This window comes from Centropristis striata, chromosome 1, assembly GCF_030273125.1.
Source record: "Centropristis striata isolate RG_2023a ecotype Rhode Island chromosome 1, C.striata_1.0, whole genome shotgun sequence".
Taxonomy (NCBI): Eukaryota; Metazoa; Chordata; class Actinopteri; order Perciformes; family Serranidae; genus Centropristis; species Centropristis striata.
The window spans coordinates 26,621,800-26,640,251 of NC_081517.1; the positions used below are offsets into that span (position 1 = coordinate 26,621,800).

The following is an 18,452-nucleotide window of genomic DNA, read 5'->3' on the forward strand; positions in this document are numbered from 1 at the left end:
ACACACACACTTTGTCACAGGAAAATGAGGTAAAACAAAAAAAATACCCAAAGCAGCAACAAATATCACATTACAAATTAGAATAATATGGAAAAATCACCTACTCTCTGATGTGATTTAGTACTAACTAAACACTAACACCTTGTGAAATTGAAATTGTGGTTTCACATTAACATCTGCATCAAGCCCAGCCTTCAGTTTACAAAATAAAATGAGTCAACATGTGGATTTTCTGTACGTGCAGCGCTTCACGTGCCTCAAATATTGATTTTGGTGTGAACTGTGTTCAGTAAGATAGTGAGGTCTGCTTATCATCAAACATATTTTTTGGATTGTGTGCAAGTTTCAAGCTGTGTCAGCTTTGTGACATAACTGCATTAAAAGGTATAAGGAAGAAGGAAAAAAACCCAAATGCCATGACTTGCTGCATATTATATTTATTTCCAATATGCATATTAAATCATCATTTATTCTTCAGATTCCCTTGGCATCTCAAAGTTGGCTATTATTAAACCAAACATCTTCTGAGCAAGGAATAGTTCAAATATTTCAGTGCAAAACAGCTAAAGCAAAGTTAATTAAAATAAGACATCCCCCACCCCCAAATAAAAAAAAAACTGAAAATTATTTTTTAAAAGCCAGTAGTTAACACATATAAATAAAACAGAATACATTTTAAAAGAAACCCTTTTTTGTTCTGCTGTAGGTTCCCTTGTTTTGCAGCAAAGCATCAACTTACAAATTTCCACCTCATATACATATATGAATATCAACATTGTGTATAGTATAATATAATCTTGTTACAATCTACAAGAGGTCCATGTTAATTCAGTGTTAATAGTTACATGAGGTGAATTTTTCTTCCTATTTGACATTAAAGAGTACTCAGGGTTTCTGCGTGTTATCCAACAATAATATGTTGGCTACGTTTTAAAGACTCTCAGAGCTGCACGGTCACAGATAGCTTGTCATACACACTATATTGTCCACCATTCGCTGGAACTTTGAGTACTGTATGTGTGACCTTGTGCAGGAAGAGGTTGGCACACACTGGTGTGTTGTGTAGGGTCAGTCAAATATGCGCTCTCTTCTCCACAGTCACTGTGAGCGGATCCAACACTGGTCAAAAAGGCATCTTTATCTGGCAACATCTCAAACAACGTCTAAGAGGCTGAATTTCAAACACGCAGACATCCACTCACTGAACTCATCTCACTCATCCTTAATTTTCGTTACAAATTTTCTCTGTCCTCTTTTCATTTCCGTCTACCTACAGCACATCAAGCTTCCTTTCAAAATAAATTAAATCAAAACAAAAAAAATAAAACACTTAACTCACTGGTCCATATCTTCCATCTGCACACATTTTTATCTCCTTGCTTCATTTCCAAACCTTCTACTTAAATTAAATAACACCTTTTTCTCCTTAAAATATCCTAATTAACCCATTATTGTTCTGCTTATTGACACTGGTCCAGCTCTGTTCAGTCGACATAAAATCTACTTTAGTGACTACATGAGCATTAAAAATTCCTGCTACAGCTTCCCCTTCCTTGACATCCATCTATTCTGACTTTTGCTTTCAGTGTTCTGCTACTTTTCAACAAATCACAGCAAACACTCATCCTAACACTCAGGCAACACATACAAACTCAACCCAACAAGCGCACAAAGAAATTAAAATGGAACCGTGCAATACTGTACTTTAAATCGTCAACAGTGGAGTGCAATGATGATGTACCGACATTAGAGACACACGTAAAGATTCAGAGACACAGACGGGGTCCTTCTGGCCATTTGAAAATTAGAAACAGGTGGGGGAATTGGAAGATTTAACGTCCCTGTTTTGGGTGTTGGTTACTGGGGAGTCCCGGTTTTTGCAGGTTTGGGAGTTGGCAGGCTGGGGTTCTGGCAATGGGTCGTTTGGTGTGAAAGTGATGAGAGTACCCGCCGGGTGGGGTAGTTCTTATTCGAGACCGTACATTTTCGTTTTCAGGTCAGAGTGTGAACATGAAGTAAATGTGTGAGCGAGGAGGAAGCCACTTGATGCAAAGAAGATTCAACAATTTAGAGCATAAACTGCCATTTCCTGCAGAGAAACCGAAAACAGTATTTCAGAGTGTGGCGTCCAAGTCTCTAGCCAGTTTATGGACCCTTAATCTGGCCCTTGGTCTTGTTTAAACTCCCTCTACTCCTCTGTGGCCCTCTGTCAGCAGTCGGAGACTTCAGAGGTGTTGGAGTCACTGGTGAGTTTCCTGCGTTGTCTTACAGATTTCTCCTCATCCTGCGGAGAGAGAAAGGAGAGAGCCGTTTTCACCTGTTCAGTACAGCGGAAAAAAATTAAAAGGTTCCTCTAGCTCTGCTCTACTGGTAGATAGTTACCTTATATTATTAGGCTCATGAAATGTATCCCAATTAACGAATATGTAGGATATTACTACAAACAAAACCTGGTATTTTAGGTCGCAACATCTGCTGTTATACTGCAACTCAAAGAAGACTACACCTTAATGATATATGCTCTACCCATGAGTCAGCGTAACGCCTTGAAATGAATTTTCTATGACTGCCCTGCCGAATCTGCGGTTCAACCACCTGCTAGCAAGTACATCTGCAGTCTGCACACAATATACTAGACAGACATCATTTCACATTGATAAATCCTTTTGATTTTCCTCTATTACCACATTAAAGATCAATGTTGTAGCTCATCTATTGGTAAAAAAACAACAACAACCGAACACTTCTTTCGTGTTCTAAATTCTTATTTTTTTCCATATCAACATGATAATGTTTCAACACAAAAATGTGATGTCTATGTTGAATAAAAGAACTGGGAATGTGATACCAGTGTACATGTGCTTGTTTTCTTTTTATGTAGGGATAAACCGATTTGACTTTTTCTCTCTCGATTCCAATACCTCAACTCAAGATATCTGTCCATTCTGACTTTTTAAAGACCTGAGACCAGTGCTCTCTTTTTTCAAAATTTAAATTCTGTAAACTGGACTGAGCTCATGGGAATCATTCTTATCCAAGGAAACAAGAGGCCAGTAAGAGAGAGCCTGTAATTAATTTTAATGAAAAACATTCTTTGAATAATGACTGACTTATCTTAAAATAATGACTTTAAAATTTTAAATTCAGTCGAGAAAGTTTCTCATTATTTGGAGGTATTAAGTTTGAGATAGTTTCTCATTAAAATGACTGAAAGGGTCTTTTTTTGTAATCGATTGGCAGAAATGGGCTTCCTTCAGTCTCAAGTCTGTAGCCCACTGTGACTGAATGAATGGAACTGAATCTTACCAACTACATTTTTTAATGACAGTAAAGAAGAAACAGTATTTAATATGGATAATTATTTCTTTTTCTGTGTGCTTACAGTCTGAAAGACTCCGTTCTGGCCCCACTCTCCAGGGGAGTGGTCCTCAGGGTCCTCTGCCTCTTCCTCCTCCTCCTCCCCCTCCTCCTCTCTCACGGTGTCCATCCCGTCTTCCTCGTACTCTGTCAGACAGTCCGACTCCTCTGCTGAATGGAAAGATTTACAGGAGATATTACAGAGACAATTTATTGTTTGACGGATGCCCTCACTTTAGAGCACCCATAAAATATTGTTGACATCTCGTACTGTATTCCAATAAAACAGGCCAGGTGAAAGCCATGACCTGTTATTTATTACACTTATTAAATCTGATATGATCTTGAAGAGGAACTGTACAATTTGGAAGGAGACTGCTGCAACAAGGACTTTAAATATGATGTATGTAAGTAGTTAAAATGTTTTTAGCCACTATAAAAGGAATTATTTCTAGATAACAATGAACTGGCAAGTGATCTTTTACCTTCCGCAGCTACGTAGCTTTGGACTGGCTCTATCCTGGATACAATCTCTGCAAGGTCGGTGAAGTCAGCTCCTGTGTATGTGTAGGACTAAAAGACAGAGAATTATCGTTATACACTGATGTAATAACTTTGATGGAGAACATGTATGCAGTCATACATCAGCAGTATTGCACTACATCATTAGTGGTGTGTGTGTGTGTGCTGTTCTCACGTCAGTTCTCTTGCTGTCGTTGTAGTCAGCTGAACGGTGGTCCTTCAGCATGTTCTCGATGATGTCACCTCGGGCCCAGCCAGTAAACAGCAGCTTGCCATGCTGGTAGCCCACATCCTGAAGTAGTTTAAACAGAAATACAATGTACTGACCTGATTTTAAAAAAGTTAGGATGTTGTCTAAAACGTAAACAAAACAGAATGCAATAATTGTACTTATCCTTTGTGACATACAGGTCCATCTCAAAAAATTGGAATATCATGAAAAAGTTCAATATTTTTTGTCAATAATTTTCAGAAAGAGAAACTTGTACATTATATAGATTCATTATGCATAGAGTGAAACATTTCAAGCTTGTTTTTCTTGTAATTTTGATGATTCTGGCATAGAGATGATGAAATCCCAAAACTCAGTGGGCCTCATTCATGAAACGTGAGCAGAACGAATTTGTGTGTAAACCGTTCGCAGACGGAAATTTACGTGCATCTCCGCATTCATCAATATTTTAGTAGCTCCGATCTTTTCGTAGCTACTAACAAAATCTACACATGCTGCTGACCACACGTAGTGCTTGTGTAAATTTAAGAACGCATATAAATAATGCTCGTCACTGTTGGAAATTACAATTTTAATTCATAATGCGTTCTGTTATGTACACAATACGCAGATGCCTTTGAAACATGTGATATAAACATGGCAAACGATTAAAAATATAACATATTTAGTTAAATTAGTTGGCAATTGGCGGGATTAAGATTCAGATTAAACTCATAATTGTGAATTATCTATGTAAATTGACGCATCCTGCCTGCAGTTCTCAGAGGTATCATTAAATTAATGCCAGAGTATATCCAATTTCCATACGGCGCACAACGGCAGACAGAAGTAATGCAGGGGTTCAGCGCAGTTGCAAACATGCCAGGTGTTATCGGTGCCATAGACTGCACACACGTACGCATCAAGGCTCCATCCGGTGATGCATTTGCTTACATTAACCGGAAAAACTTTCATTCCGTGAATGTGCAACTGATCTGTGACGCAAAGTGTGTGTTGTTAAACGTTGTGGCACGGTGGCCCGGAGGGACGCATGACGCATTCATCCTGCGTAATTGCGCAGTTGGCACGCGTTTGGAGGATGGAGCTGTGAGAGACGGCTGGCTCATTGGTAAGAATATAGCCTGCATAATCACATGTGTGTGTTATATATGGACTTACCTTTCTATATCCATAGGGGATAGGGGTTACCCACTGACGCCGTGGCTTATGACCCCACTGGCCAGCCCGCAGACACCACAGGAGCATACAATGAGGCGCACGCGGCTACTCGGGCCGTTGTAGAGCGCACCAACGGGGTATTTGGACTCTGAGCGTCCTCCTCCTGTGGCAGATGTACTTTTTTTGTGTGCGCTAATGCGTTTCTTTGCGTCAAGTTTAATGTCAAACCATTTACGTTTAACCTCGGACGTAGTTCTTTGCACTACAGAAACCACATTTACTGCGTCCGTCACCTCCCTCCACGCTTTCGCTTTGCCTGTCCCTGTCACACCACTACTAACAGATGAAAATAAAATTTTTCTTTTGGACTCCACTTCTCCCAAAATAACTTCAATCTCCGCTTCGGAAAAATTCTTTTTTCTTTCTCGTTCTTTTTTTCTTTGTGCCATGACTGACAGGTTGACAGGATGCCTCTACACACCTCCTTATATGGTGGTCATTAGCAATTCATGGGCGGGGTTCATGCTAATTGCTGATTATCGGGAGCGCGCTGCCACCTTACGATGGATTGGCATTCATGTTCATACACACGTGTTTACGATCAGATCTGAGTTTCCCGCGGCGTTCATGAATCCGGAGTAGGTTTTTAGTAGCGTAGGCTTTTATGTGCAAATCTACGCACAAATCTACTAACTTTTCATGAATGAGGCCCAGTGTCTCAGAAATTTAGAATATTGTGAAAAAGTTCAATATATTGGATTCACAGTCAATGGTGATTGTGGCCATGTCCTCTGCTGGTGTTGGTCCACTGTGTTTTCTGAAGTCCACAGTCAACATAGCAGCCATCTAGCAGGACATTTTAGAGCTCTTCATGCTTCCACAAGCTCTTTGGAGATGCTGATTTCATTTTCCAGCAGGACTTGGCACCTGCCCACACTGGCAAAGGTACCAAAAGCTGGTTTAATGACCATGGTGCTACTGGGCTGGACTGGCCAGCAAACTCTGCTGACCTGAACCCCATAGGAGTCTATGGGCTGTTGTCAAGATGAAGGTGAGAGACACCAGACACAGATGACCTGAAGGCTTCTATCAAAGCAACATGGTGCTGTAGGCTGATCTCCTCCATGCCACACCATATTAATGCAGTAATTCATGCAAAAGGAGCCCAACCAAGTATTGAGAGTATAGAAATGAACATACTTTTTAGAAGCATGAAATTTGTGTTTAAAATATCCTTTTTCTTTATTGATCTTATGTAATATTGTAATTTTCTGAGACACTGAGTTTTGTGTTTTCATTATCTGTAAGCCATAATATCAAAATTACAAGAAATACAGGCTTGAAATATTTCACTCTGTGTGTAATGAATTTATATAATATACAAGTTTCACTTTCTGAAATAACTGACAAAAAATATTAGACAGTATAAATAATTGAAAGACGTACAAAGATTTTCCTTTTAAAAAAACCCCCAGATATACACTTAAACAGTGTTTTCAGGGTAACGTGTTGTTACATTAACGAGTCTGCAGTTTTCCCCTAAATAAAGGGTAAATTAAAGTTTTTTCACTTGCATAAATTTGCATTGGTCCCCATTGTATTTGTAATATTATTATATTATTAATTTAAAAATATATATTTTACCCATTTATGAAGGGATACTTATGTTATCAATATTAACTGATGTTGAACATTGATACTTACGCTACATTATCACATTTTCAAAAAGTAAAACTTTTTTGAATATGCACTCCGTACATGAAAGCCAATAGACTACGACATATAATATAATAGTGTAAGGACAGTGTAAATTGGAAACAGTGGTTATATTTTTGACCCACTGTAAATCAAATAGCTCCACCCTCTCATCCAAACATGGTTCACTTCTGGCTGCAAAGATGGCTACAGTCAAAATGCTAAACTCAAAGCTTTAAAACTGTAGTCCATAAACCAATGGGTGACATCACAGTGGCTTCACCTATTATTTTTATTCAGTCATAGTTAACAGTAGCCATGTTCAGTACAACTAGAAGAAACGGAGGCAATAGTAACTGTGCCCTCTTTGACTTGCTGTAATTTAATTTAAAGGCATCAGAATTCATTTTGTAATGTTTGCAAATACTAGATATTTACGTAGTAACTCACATAGATCTCGTCAAACTTGCCGAAGTCCATGGTCTTGAATCGGTCGATGGGCGGTCTGATGTACTCACAGTAGGCACTCTTCTTCACCACCTCTAACTGCCGCACACAAGACACGTAGGCCAACCGAGACTGGATCTCTGCCATGTCTGGGACCTGCAGGAAGGCGGTAGTGTAAGATTTCATCACAAACTCCAACAGAAATATTTTTTTATCTGCAAACCAAGCAGCAAAATCCTCCCTCTTACATATTGACTGAAAACTCTAAAAGTGCTCTGTATTTAAAGATGCTGAGTCACACACAGTTACCAGTGCCTTGTCCTGCCGACCCGTACCGTACCTTTACTTTCTCTGCCCAGGGATTGATCCGTTTCCACAGCAACCACCAGCCAGACAGGCAGTCGCCATAGTTACAGAGGTCGGTCTCATCTTGGCTACCCACGTCGATGGCAATGACTGTTCTGGCACCCATGTTCCTCGCAATGTCCGCTGTTGGACGTGTAGCGCATACACACATGCACACAGACGTACAAACAGCACGACAGAATCCAGCAGCACAGATGGTAAGACAACGGAGCCGGTGTTATTAAGCTTGTTTCAGGATAATATCGGTCTCCTCAAACCTTCATCTTAGGAGCCACAATATTCAAACAGACTTACACCACAAAAATATCTTCTTTGTTTTTTAAGTTTTGCAGACACTCCTGAGAATTTATGGCCAATTGGTGACAGAAAACACAGCAATTTAAAAGTATACTTTCCTGGCGAATGAGCACAGGGCCGGAGGTTGTGACCTTTCTCATTGACTGGCTAGTGTTAAAAAGAGCGCTGGGGCAGTGAGCATTTTTGTGGTGTTGAGCCTATTCAAAGACAGAAAAACAAGAAGACATCCCACAAGTCCAACGCACTGATCCAGAGTGCCAAGAACAACTATAAATGCAGCTGATGGAGCACAAACTCTTCAGGCTGAGGGCAGAAAGGCTACCTTTAGCTGGATCAGTCTTTGGACCCAAAAAGCACCATATTTCACAAACCTCAAGAATAAGTATCCCTTGGGACATGATGGGTCCAGAGCTTTGTGAAATATGGCCGCGTTCTATCAGTGCAGATAACATTTGTAAACATAACTACACAGAGACAGACTCTGGAGAGTTTTCATCTGTGCACCATCATGAAAGTTAAAAACAGTCTATGCATTACTTCTGTAATGCCTTGAGATAGTGAGGATGTATTAAATGGTACGCAGACAAACACAGCTCCTCCCCTCTTTCTAAACACTCTTTCTTCCTCCGGTTATTTTTAAATTAAGCCTCAGTATAATGAACAACAGATGTAGAGCTGGGCAATATGGTTAAATCATGAGCACAATATAAAGATTTTTTTTCCTATAATCAATAATTTCACAATAGACAAATGTATGCTAACACATTAGAAAATAATCAAATTCAAAGCAGAATTGGGTTCCACTTTTATGCTTGATATGAGGCCAGACTCCTCATATAGTAAAACTAATTCTGTTAGTTTTAAATAGATTGGAGTCTTTAATTTGGCCACCAGAATGATAACATATTCATATCACCACAGTACGATAATACTGAATTATTGCCCAGCTCAACAGAAAAGAGCTCATTTTGACATGAGAGAAACCAGTTATTCATCTCAAAGCAGACTGGTGTCTTATAGCATATAAATAGCTAAATCAAATTATGGTTTTAATGTCAGGAATTTGATTATTTTTTTCAAATTGGAAACTAGTGGTAATCCCTCCCGCCATTTTTGACTCTATACCTTCCTGACACCAGGCTGTTTGAGAAATACCACATTTCCCCTATTAAATGTGTTATTGCCTTGAAGTGTAAACTTGTCATTCTTACACTACAATCCACTCTCAAGTAAACTGAAAATGATTACCTTTTCCCAATCTAATACAGAATATTTGAGGTCTGATAAAGATTGATTCCTCACTGAGCTCACCCAGTTTTTAAGCCTCTGAAGCCCAAGCACTTTCAGGATGTTTTTTGCCACTGTCACATTTTGTTCACATTGGCCTTGTTTTTCACTGCATCAAAAACAGCATAATCATGGCTACATATACACAACATGTTTCAAATGCCTAAAAGTGTTACAAATATTAATAATAAATAAGGCCCCATATGCAAAACATATTAGACTATTTGTATTTTTACAGTTTCTCTGTTCAGCCAGCAATTTAGTTATTCAAGTGTCACTAAATTTTTGTGACTATCGAGTTGTGTTGAGGGGCGAAGGATGTTAAGGAACTGGTGCAAATTATTTAGTTTTGGCAAATTTTTAAATGAGACGTGTCAATAGTCAAACAGTGATTTTGATTAAATATCACTATTTTAAGCTTGGTAACTTTTTCCTCACAAAGTGTTTGTCACACATGAAGTACAATTGCAAATTTGGAAAATCTGACAATAATTTATGTTTGTTTTTTGTTTTTTTTAAAGTTTATGGCTATGAAAAATGGTGTAATTTTCACAATTACAAAACAACAACGTGACATTCAAAGCCATTGGTGGTTTGTAGGGTTCAGAGGATAAAAAATGTGGTTGATGTAAACTAATATTCAGACAACGCAGCACAACTTTTCAATACCACCTGATTTCCCTTCATTAGCATTAAGGCAGCCTATATACTTACCCAGCCTAAAATAACTTGATTACAACCCCCTTATAATAATCATCCCCGTCCCTCACTCCACCTTCCCCCTCCTCTGGAAGGACAGGAGTTTGGTGGACATGGAGGATTGTGTGTTGGGAGGTGGGAGGGGGGGGGGGTTACCACCTCTACTTGCCTGGCAGGTTGTTGATGTAGCCACCGTCCATTAGCAAGTTGCCATCTTTGGGGTCGCAGAGGGGGGGCAGGTACCCCGAGAGGGTCATGCTCGCCCGCACATAGCGCCACAGAGAGCCTGACACACCAGGGAGGGAAGGAGGGAGGAGGAAGGGGAGGTGGATAACATCTCAATAATGTTTGCTATACGTTTCAGGTTAGTGTCGACACAGAACGCAATCCCAACATCAGAGGGAGGCCGGACAAAGGAAGGTAGCCGATCCCTGCAAAGGCTTGGACTGTGGTTCTGCCCACCTTTATACTCTGTTGCACACCACTTCAAACCTCATTACCTTGCACAGAGACCCTGTGTGACTTGTGCTAAGGTAAAAAAGTAAATGGCAACCATCACAGAGCACCAAGGCTGGTTGGATCTCCAAACAGTGTCCCAACAAGAGCGCTTGACAGTATATAATCAAAAGAATTTTCATCTGTCAAAAGCAAACTACAAATATGTTGAATATTTAAGATGAAAATGATCATGATAACCTGAGGAGAAGACGTAGGAAATATTGTAATGGCCCTTCTTCAACTGTCTACATGTCAGAGAAGGAGCAGCAGCAGGTGTTGTGACAGTGTTTGGAGATCCTTCACCGTGAACATGGCAGGGAAGCACCCAGCCTGCCCAGTCCTGCAGTGAAGCTTATTGCCAGCAGGGGGCAGGAGCAGGACGGGTGCTGCATGGGTTGGAAGGATAAGGAGCACCGCAGAGAAAAGCGAGGGGTGCATCTGTGCGTGGAGTATATGTGAATGCTGAGGAAGAATCATTTTACTGAAATATGACTTCAGGGGAACTACTACCACCTACAGCTTTCCATTTTATTGTAACTTAAGGGCTTTATTCCACTTATAGAAGAACTACAATGGGCAACAGCAGGATCCAGAACACATATTCCTGAATAACGATAAAAGAATATATATATATATATATATAAAAAAAATAAAAGAGTAATACATGCCATCAATATATATTTCTAAGACATATATCGATAGGCTCACAGTGTTTAACACTGGCATGCACATAGAAGCAAGCAAAGCCAGGGGAGAGGAGGAAAGGTGCTGTGTAGGAGGACATGTTCCTGTAGGTAGAGGTGATTGAAATGAAACAGAAGCACTTTCACAAGCACCAAGGGAACAAGCTGCAGTCCAGTCCAAACGACAGACACATTTAGGTTCACCGAAACGCACAATGACCCACAACAACAGACAGATGCGATGTTGACATGGTGCAGCCATTTACTATCTCCGGTAAGTGTCACCTTCAACACTATCAGCTTTCCTTTAATCAGCACTCTCTGGTCTCTAGACCTGAGCTCACACTGGATATCAGCTAAATCCAAACCACTTAAGTTTGATTTAAATCGGCCAAGCTCAGCTACCTGGAAGTTAGTAACTGCATTTTTGTAAAAAAAAAAAAAAAAATCAAAATAAGCAAGTACAGCGGTGCATAAAGACTAGGGATGTCACGAGATCTGATGCTTTGGTACCAAGTCAATGCCAAAATTCTGAAAATGTGACATTACTTGTTTTCCTACAGTACTGCTGGTACGGGCAATGGGATTCTTGCAGACCTGATCGGCGCATTGTTTTTTTGCTTTGTAACTGTCAATATCTTACGGCAATGTGCTACTATATCAAGTGGCTCTTGTCAGCCACCAAGCATTATAATGTTATGATAACGTTTAACATGCTAATAAAGTTATTTTTAGGATGATCGTTTGGACCACGAATAACTGGGCTTTGTTACCCCACGATTGAATTTGCTACATAATGTTAGCTACAGTAGCTGTATGGGTATTCAATGTATCTAATGCTAAGTTAGCAAGTTAGCATGGCAACATTGGCTATAATTACTGGCGGCTATTTTATTTGACTGAAATAACATAACATAAATAATTGTGAATAAATATAGCACAAATTCAACTCTTATATTGTAAGCTATTTAATTGAGTTGCCTCTTAGTGTAATTCTCAGAGTGAATGCAAGTTCCCTCTGGTTAGCACTGTGATGCAGCTTATGTCTTGGGTTTTATTGTGAGGGGGAGAAGAAACTAAGGTTTTTTTTTGTTGTTGCAGGTACTTATTTGTGAGTGCTCGCGTATGGAAATTACTTATAAAAACCTGAAAAAGTACTTAAAAAATGTCAAGACGTCATTTGACTGTTGTAAAGTGTCTTTGAGTAGCTGGGTATTAATACAATTTTTTTATTGTTATTATTATAAGTGCAGCTACAGGGACAGCTCTGCCTTGACTAGTGAAAAAGTAAAGAAAACAGTGTGAATCGTGTATAGAAGAACTTCCATCCATCCATCCATCCATTCTCGTCCGCTTATCCGGGGCCGGGTCGCGGGGGCAGCAGGCTAAGCAGGGCATTCCAGGCGCCCCTCTCCCCAGCTACAACGTCCAGCTCCTCCTGGGGGACCCCGAGGCGTTCCCAGGCCAGGCGAGAGATATAATCCCTCCACCGTGTTCTGGGTCTTCCCCGGGGCCTCCTACCAGTTGGACGTGCCCGGAACACCTCTAACGGGAGGCGCCCGGGAGGCATCCTTACCAGATGCCCAAACCACCTCAACTGGCTCCTTTCGACGCAAAGGAGCAGCGGCTCTACTCCGAGCTCCCTCCGGATGTCTGAGCTCCTCACCCTATCTCTAAGGCTGAGCCCAGCCACCCTACGGAGGAAGCTCATTTCAGCCGCTTGTACCTGCGATCTCATTCTTTCGGTCACTACCCAAAGCTCATGACCATAGGTGAGGGTTGGAACGTAGATGGACCGGTAAATCGAGAGCTTTGCCTTCAGGCTCAGCTCCTTCTTCACCACAACGGTCCGGTACAACGCCCGCATCACTGCTGACGCCGCACCAAACCACCTGTCCATCTCACGTTCCATTCTACCCTCACTCGTGAACAAGACCCCGAGATACTTGAACTCCTTCGCTTGAGGCAGTACCTCTCTCCCCACCCAGAGGGGGCAGTCCACCGTTTTCTGGCAGAGAACCATGGCCTCAGACTTGGAGGTGCTGACTCTCATCCCAACCGCTTCACACTCGGCTGCAAACCGCCCCATTGAGTGCTGGAGGTCTCGGCTTGATGAAGCCAACAGAACCACATCATCTGCAAAAAGCAGAGATGCAATTCTGAGGTCACCAAACCGGATCCCTTCCTCCCCCCGGCTGCGCCTTGAGATCCTGTCCATGAAGACCACGAACAGAATCGGAGACAAGGGGCAACCCTGGCGGAGGCCAACACCCACCGGGAACGTGTTTGATGTTGTGCCGAGTATGCGGACACTGCTCTCACTTTGGTTATATAGGGACCGGATAGCTCGTAGCAACGAGCCCGGTACCCCATACTCCCGCAGTACCCCCCACAAGACTCCTCGAGGGACACGGTCATAAGCCTTCTCCAAATCCACAAAACACATGTAGACTGGATGGGCAAACTCCCATGCCCCCTCCAGAAGTCTCGCAAGGGTAAAGAGCTGGTCCGCTGTTCCACGGCCAGGACGAAAGCCGCATTGTTCCTCCTGAATCTGCGGTTCGACAATCGGCCCGAGCCTCCTTTCCAGCACCCTGGAGTAGACTTTCCCGGGGAGGCTGAGAAGTGTAATTCCACGGTAATTGGAACACAACCTCCGGTCCCCCTTTTTGAAAATGGGAACCACCACCCCGGTCTGCCAATCCACAGGCACTGTCCCAGACCTCCACGCGACACTGAAGAGGCGTGTCAACCATGACAACCCAACAATGTCCAGAGCCTTCAGCATCTCAGGGCGAATCTCATCCAACCCTGGCACCTTGCCGCCGGGCAGCTTTTTAACTACTTCGGCGACCTCCGCCAGGGATATTGATGAGTCTTCCCCTGAGTCTTCAGACTCTGCCTCCTCTACGGAGGACGTTTTGGCTGGATTAAGGAGTTCCTCAAAGTGTTCTTTCCACCGTCTAAGGACATCCCCAGGTCGGGTCAGCAGGTCTCCTCCCCCGCTGAACACAGCTTGGGCCAAGCCCTGCTTTCCCTTCCTGAGTCGCATGACGGTTTTCCAGAACCTCTTTGAGGCCGACCGGAAGTCCTCCTCCATGGCCTCCCCGAATTCCTCCCATACCCGAGTTTTTGCTTCAGCGACTGCCGCAGCTGCAGCCCTTCTGGCCGAACGGTACCTGTCTGCTGATTCCAGAGACCCCTCGGCCAGCCAAGACCGAAAGGCCTCCTTCTTCAGCTTGACGGCTTCCCTCACCGCTGGTGTCCACCAGCGGGTTCTTGGGTTGCCGCCACGACAGGCACCGACGGCCTTCAGGCCACAGCTCCTACCAGCCGCGTCAACAATTGAGGCTTTGAACATGGCCCATTCGGACTCCATGTCCTCAGCCTCACCCGGGATGTTGGAGAAATTCTTCCAGAGGCGTGAGTTGAAGACCCTGCAGACAGGGGCCTCTGCCAGACGTTCCCAGTTCACCCTCACTACGCGTTTGGGTTTGCCAGGTCTGTCTAGCATCCTCCCCCGCCACCTGATCCAACTCACCACCAGGTGGTGATCAGTTGACAGCTCTGCTCCTCTCTTCACCCGAGTGTCCAAAACATGCGGCCGCAGATCAGACGATACGATAATAAAATCGATCATCGATCTTTGGCCTAGAGTGCTCTGGCACCAGGTACACTTATGAACAACTCTATGTTCGAACATGGTGTTCGTTATGGACAATCCGTGACTAGCACAGAAGTCCAATAACAGGACACCACTCGGGTTTAGATCGGGCAGGCCGTTCCTCCCAATCACCCCCCTCCAGGTACCATCATCGTTACCCACGTGAGCGTTGAAGTCTCCCAGAAGAACAATAGAGTCCCCAGATGGTACCCCTACCAGGACACCACCCAGAGACTCCAAGAAGGCCGGGTACTCCGAACTGCTGTTTGGTGCATAAGCACAAACAACAGTCAGAGACCTTCTCCCTGCGACTTGCAGTCGCAAGGAGGCGACCCTCTCGTTCCTCGGGGAGAACTCCAACACAGCGGCGCTCAGCCGGGGGCTTGTGAGTATCCCCACACCTGCCCGGCGCCTCTCACCCTGGGCAACTCCGGAAAAGGAGAGAGTCCAGCCTCTCTCCAGGAGTTTGGTTCCAGAGCCCAAGCTATGCGTGGAGGTGAGCCCAACTATTTCTAGTTGGTAACGCTCCACCTCCCGCACAAGCTCGGGCTCCTTCCCCGCCAGCGAGGTGACGTTCCACGTCCCCAGAGCTAGCCGCTGGAGCCGGGGGTCAGCACGCCCAGGTCCCCGCCTTTGCCTGCCGCCCGACTCTCTGTGCACCCGACCCTTATGCCTGAGTCTGCGGGTGGTGGGCCCACAGGTCGGCCACTTCAGAGATAAATTATAAATTTAACAAAAACCAGTATGGTTAAGTTTATATTGCACATTTCAGACAAGAGGAGAAAACTGATTTAGTGTTTAGAAGTGTGTGTTAAAGTACATGGGATTTATTGTTTTGTTTTTTACCCTGGTATCAATTAGGTATCGAGTATTATGGAATTTTACTGGTATTGGTTCTAATCTTCTAAATTTCTGGTATCGTGACATCCCTAACAAAGACATCAGTGTTTAAAAGCCACATCCAGAACTTTAAAGTTACATAGACAAGGTGAACGGCCAGAAAAGGTCAGACCATCATGCATTTCTCTATGACTCATAAATGTCCAGACATGCGTTGGCAAAACCTCACATCTACCAAAAACGTGAAAGACTGCAGTTATATTCAGAGATGGCCCCAAGCCAATAGGAGAAGGTGTGCTCTGTGTGTGAATCAAAAAGCCAATTGGAGTTACGGATATGTACTATCATCCAGTGAAAAATGAAGCACTATATGATGGACTTAGTCTTTCCTTCCAAACCATGGGCTCCCAATGTCCACCTGGTCAGGGTGGGGTTAGTAACGAGTGAGAACTCGGGAGGGAGAGGACGAGAAAGAGGAGGAGGGTAGCCGAGTGGTCGATTGTCGACTTAAGGATGAAGGAGGAGGTTTTGGTGAGCGGGTGTTTAAAATCTGACCTGGGACATTGTTAACATAGCAACCATCCACAAGCAAGTGGCCATCCTTGGGGTCGCACAGGGGAGGTAAATAGGGGGTGTAGGAGGCGCTGGCTCTAACATATCGCCAGACGCAACCTGTCGGGAAATGGAGATGGAGAAGGAGGAACACATCAAATATGGGCCGGACTCCACGTCACAGATGGATAAAAGAGAGCAAGAAAGACAGAGAGATAGTTCAGAGAGAGAGAGAGAAGAATGCTGAAAAAGAGAGGGAAGAGGAGGGAGAGATGGAGAGAGCCCGCAACATAGAGAAGAAGAGTGCAAGAGGCTGCGAGGAGCAAGACAGAGAGGAAGGGGAATACAATGTCAACAAAATTATTCGTCTAGTACGAGGCCAATTTAAAAAAGCTGATTAAATATAAACTATTCGAAGGCTGATTAAGGAAGTATGATAGACTTTGTTCAGAATGATGACACGATATAACACAATAACATTTACCACAAACATTACAATTTGGGCTAAGTATAAATAAAACCAGCCTGAGATACAAATGACAACAAATACGTTGGATGAATAACACCAGATGTATGTAAATTAGCTTTACAACCTAAAAACATTGATGCAATGTTTATTGGATGTGTTCATTAAGCATATAAAAAAATAGTATTAGCGTTGTTAGATGACTGGTCCGACAAGCACAGTGGCAAAGAGACAGAAAAGGCCACAAGAGAGGCAAGATAGAGAGAAAGATAACAGAGAGAAAGTGAGCGGTAGAGTCCGTCATTTCAAGAAGTGCTGTTTGGCGTTAAATTATTAGATTAATTAAAACGTGTAGACTGAAGAGAAAACTGCAAATGAAACTGGACAAAGTGTTACAAGAAAGATTTGCGATTGCTGTTTTCTCAGATTTCAGTCCTGGTATTTTTTTCTCACTGTGTACCTTACACCCATTAAAACACAGCTCAGTTACTCTTTTTATATAACGTCACTGGGGCCAAAGTGACACATTTAGAATAGCACCACGCTAGCAATGTTTGACAAAGCACACCGGGAAGACTACAGAAAGCACAGAATGATGATGAGTGAGAGAAGCAATAATATGGGATGTGATTAAGGCGCACTGAGGGAAAAGCAGGGTGGAGTGTTCTGGATCCTACATGTTGACACGGACATGGGAGAGGAGTCAGCGCTCTGGGGTCAGCGACTACACGGGTTATTTTATCTATGGGCAGCACTGTAATGTCTCTCTATGTGCAGAGAGAGACCTCATGTAAGGGATATATACAGTATAGGGCATAGTCTGGGAGTTTAAGACACAAATGTGATGAACATGAAAAAATCTACAGCTTTATCAATTTAGTGTATGAAAAGAAGGAAGTTAAGAAGGAAGGAAAAGAGACCGAAGAAAATTAAGATTAAGAAAAAGTCAGAAAGAAAAAAGACAGAGAAGGAAAGAGAAAGGAATGAAAAAAGTAAATAAAGAATGAAAAGGGAAGAAACTAGTGCAGTAAAGTGAGAGAGGCAGATGATGGGAACAATGAGACAGAGAGAGGAAAAGGCTTTGCTCCAGCAGTTAATTCATACACATGCCAAGATGCAAACATAAGCAAACCCCTCAAATCCAGTAACCATCCTGAATTATAATAATTCAAAACATTCAGTGTCTAAATTACATGACTGTGACGATGTCAAAAAGTTACATGGCAAGTTAAATAACTCACTGGATTTGCAGGGTTGAAGGGGGGTTTCTTTAAGGCTAGACCTACTTCAACTAATGTTAGTGATGGTGCATTTCTTTTTACGCAAGTCAACAGAACACATTAGCCATTATTTCAGTAAATATAGACACAAGCATAGAAACATCCAAACAATATCGTCTTTTGGACATATTTCATGAAACCTCTGTCTAAGCCTGCAGCTGTGGCATACTCCAAACAAGATTGAAACTGGCATGTTAATGGAGGCAAAAATAGCCAGTTTGTGACTAAGATGAAGCAGCGCATTTGGTTCCATGGCTGCAATGTATGCAGACAGGACACTCTAACTTATTTGGGTCATTTCAACACACACTATAACATACATATATCGTCTGATACAGTACATTTACTCAAGTACTGTACTTAAGTACAATTTTGAGATACTTGTACTTTAAATGAGCATTTCCATTTT

General features: G+C 42.6%; 1 protein-coding gene across 1 annotated transcript in view; it reads right to left on the minus strand.

Moving 5' to 3' along the window:
* Window positions 1-421: 421 nt before the first annotated feature.
* The window catches only part of pnpla6 (patatin-like phospholipase domain containing 6), a 42,797-nt gene continuing 24,766 nt past the window's right edge, over window positions 422-18,452 (minus strand). Inside the window, exons 30-36 of the mRNA XM_059336516.1 lie at window positions 10,230-10,346; window positions 7,752-7,900; window positions 7,415-7,567; window positions 4,055-4,171; window positions 3,843-3,930; window positions 3,383-3,528; window positions 422-2,284 (exon numbers count right to left, since the gene is read on the minus strand). Coding sequence (XP_059192499.1) covers window positions 2,210-2,284; window positions 3,383-3,528; window positions 3,843-3,930; window positions 4,055-4,171; window positions 7,415-7,567; window positions 7,752-7,900; window positions 10,230-10,346 — 845 coding nt within the window. The 3' untranslated portion in view covers window positions 422-2,209. The remainder of the gene's footprint in view (window positions 2,285-3,382; window positions 3,529-3,842; window positions 3,931-4,054; window positions 4,172-7,414; window positions 7,568-7,751; window positions 7,901-10,229; window positions 10,347-18,452) is intronic.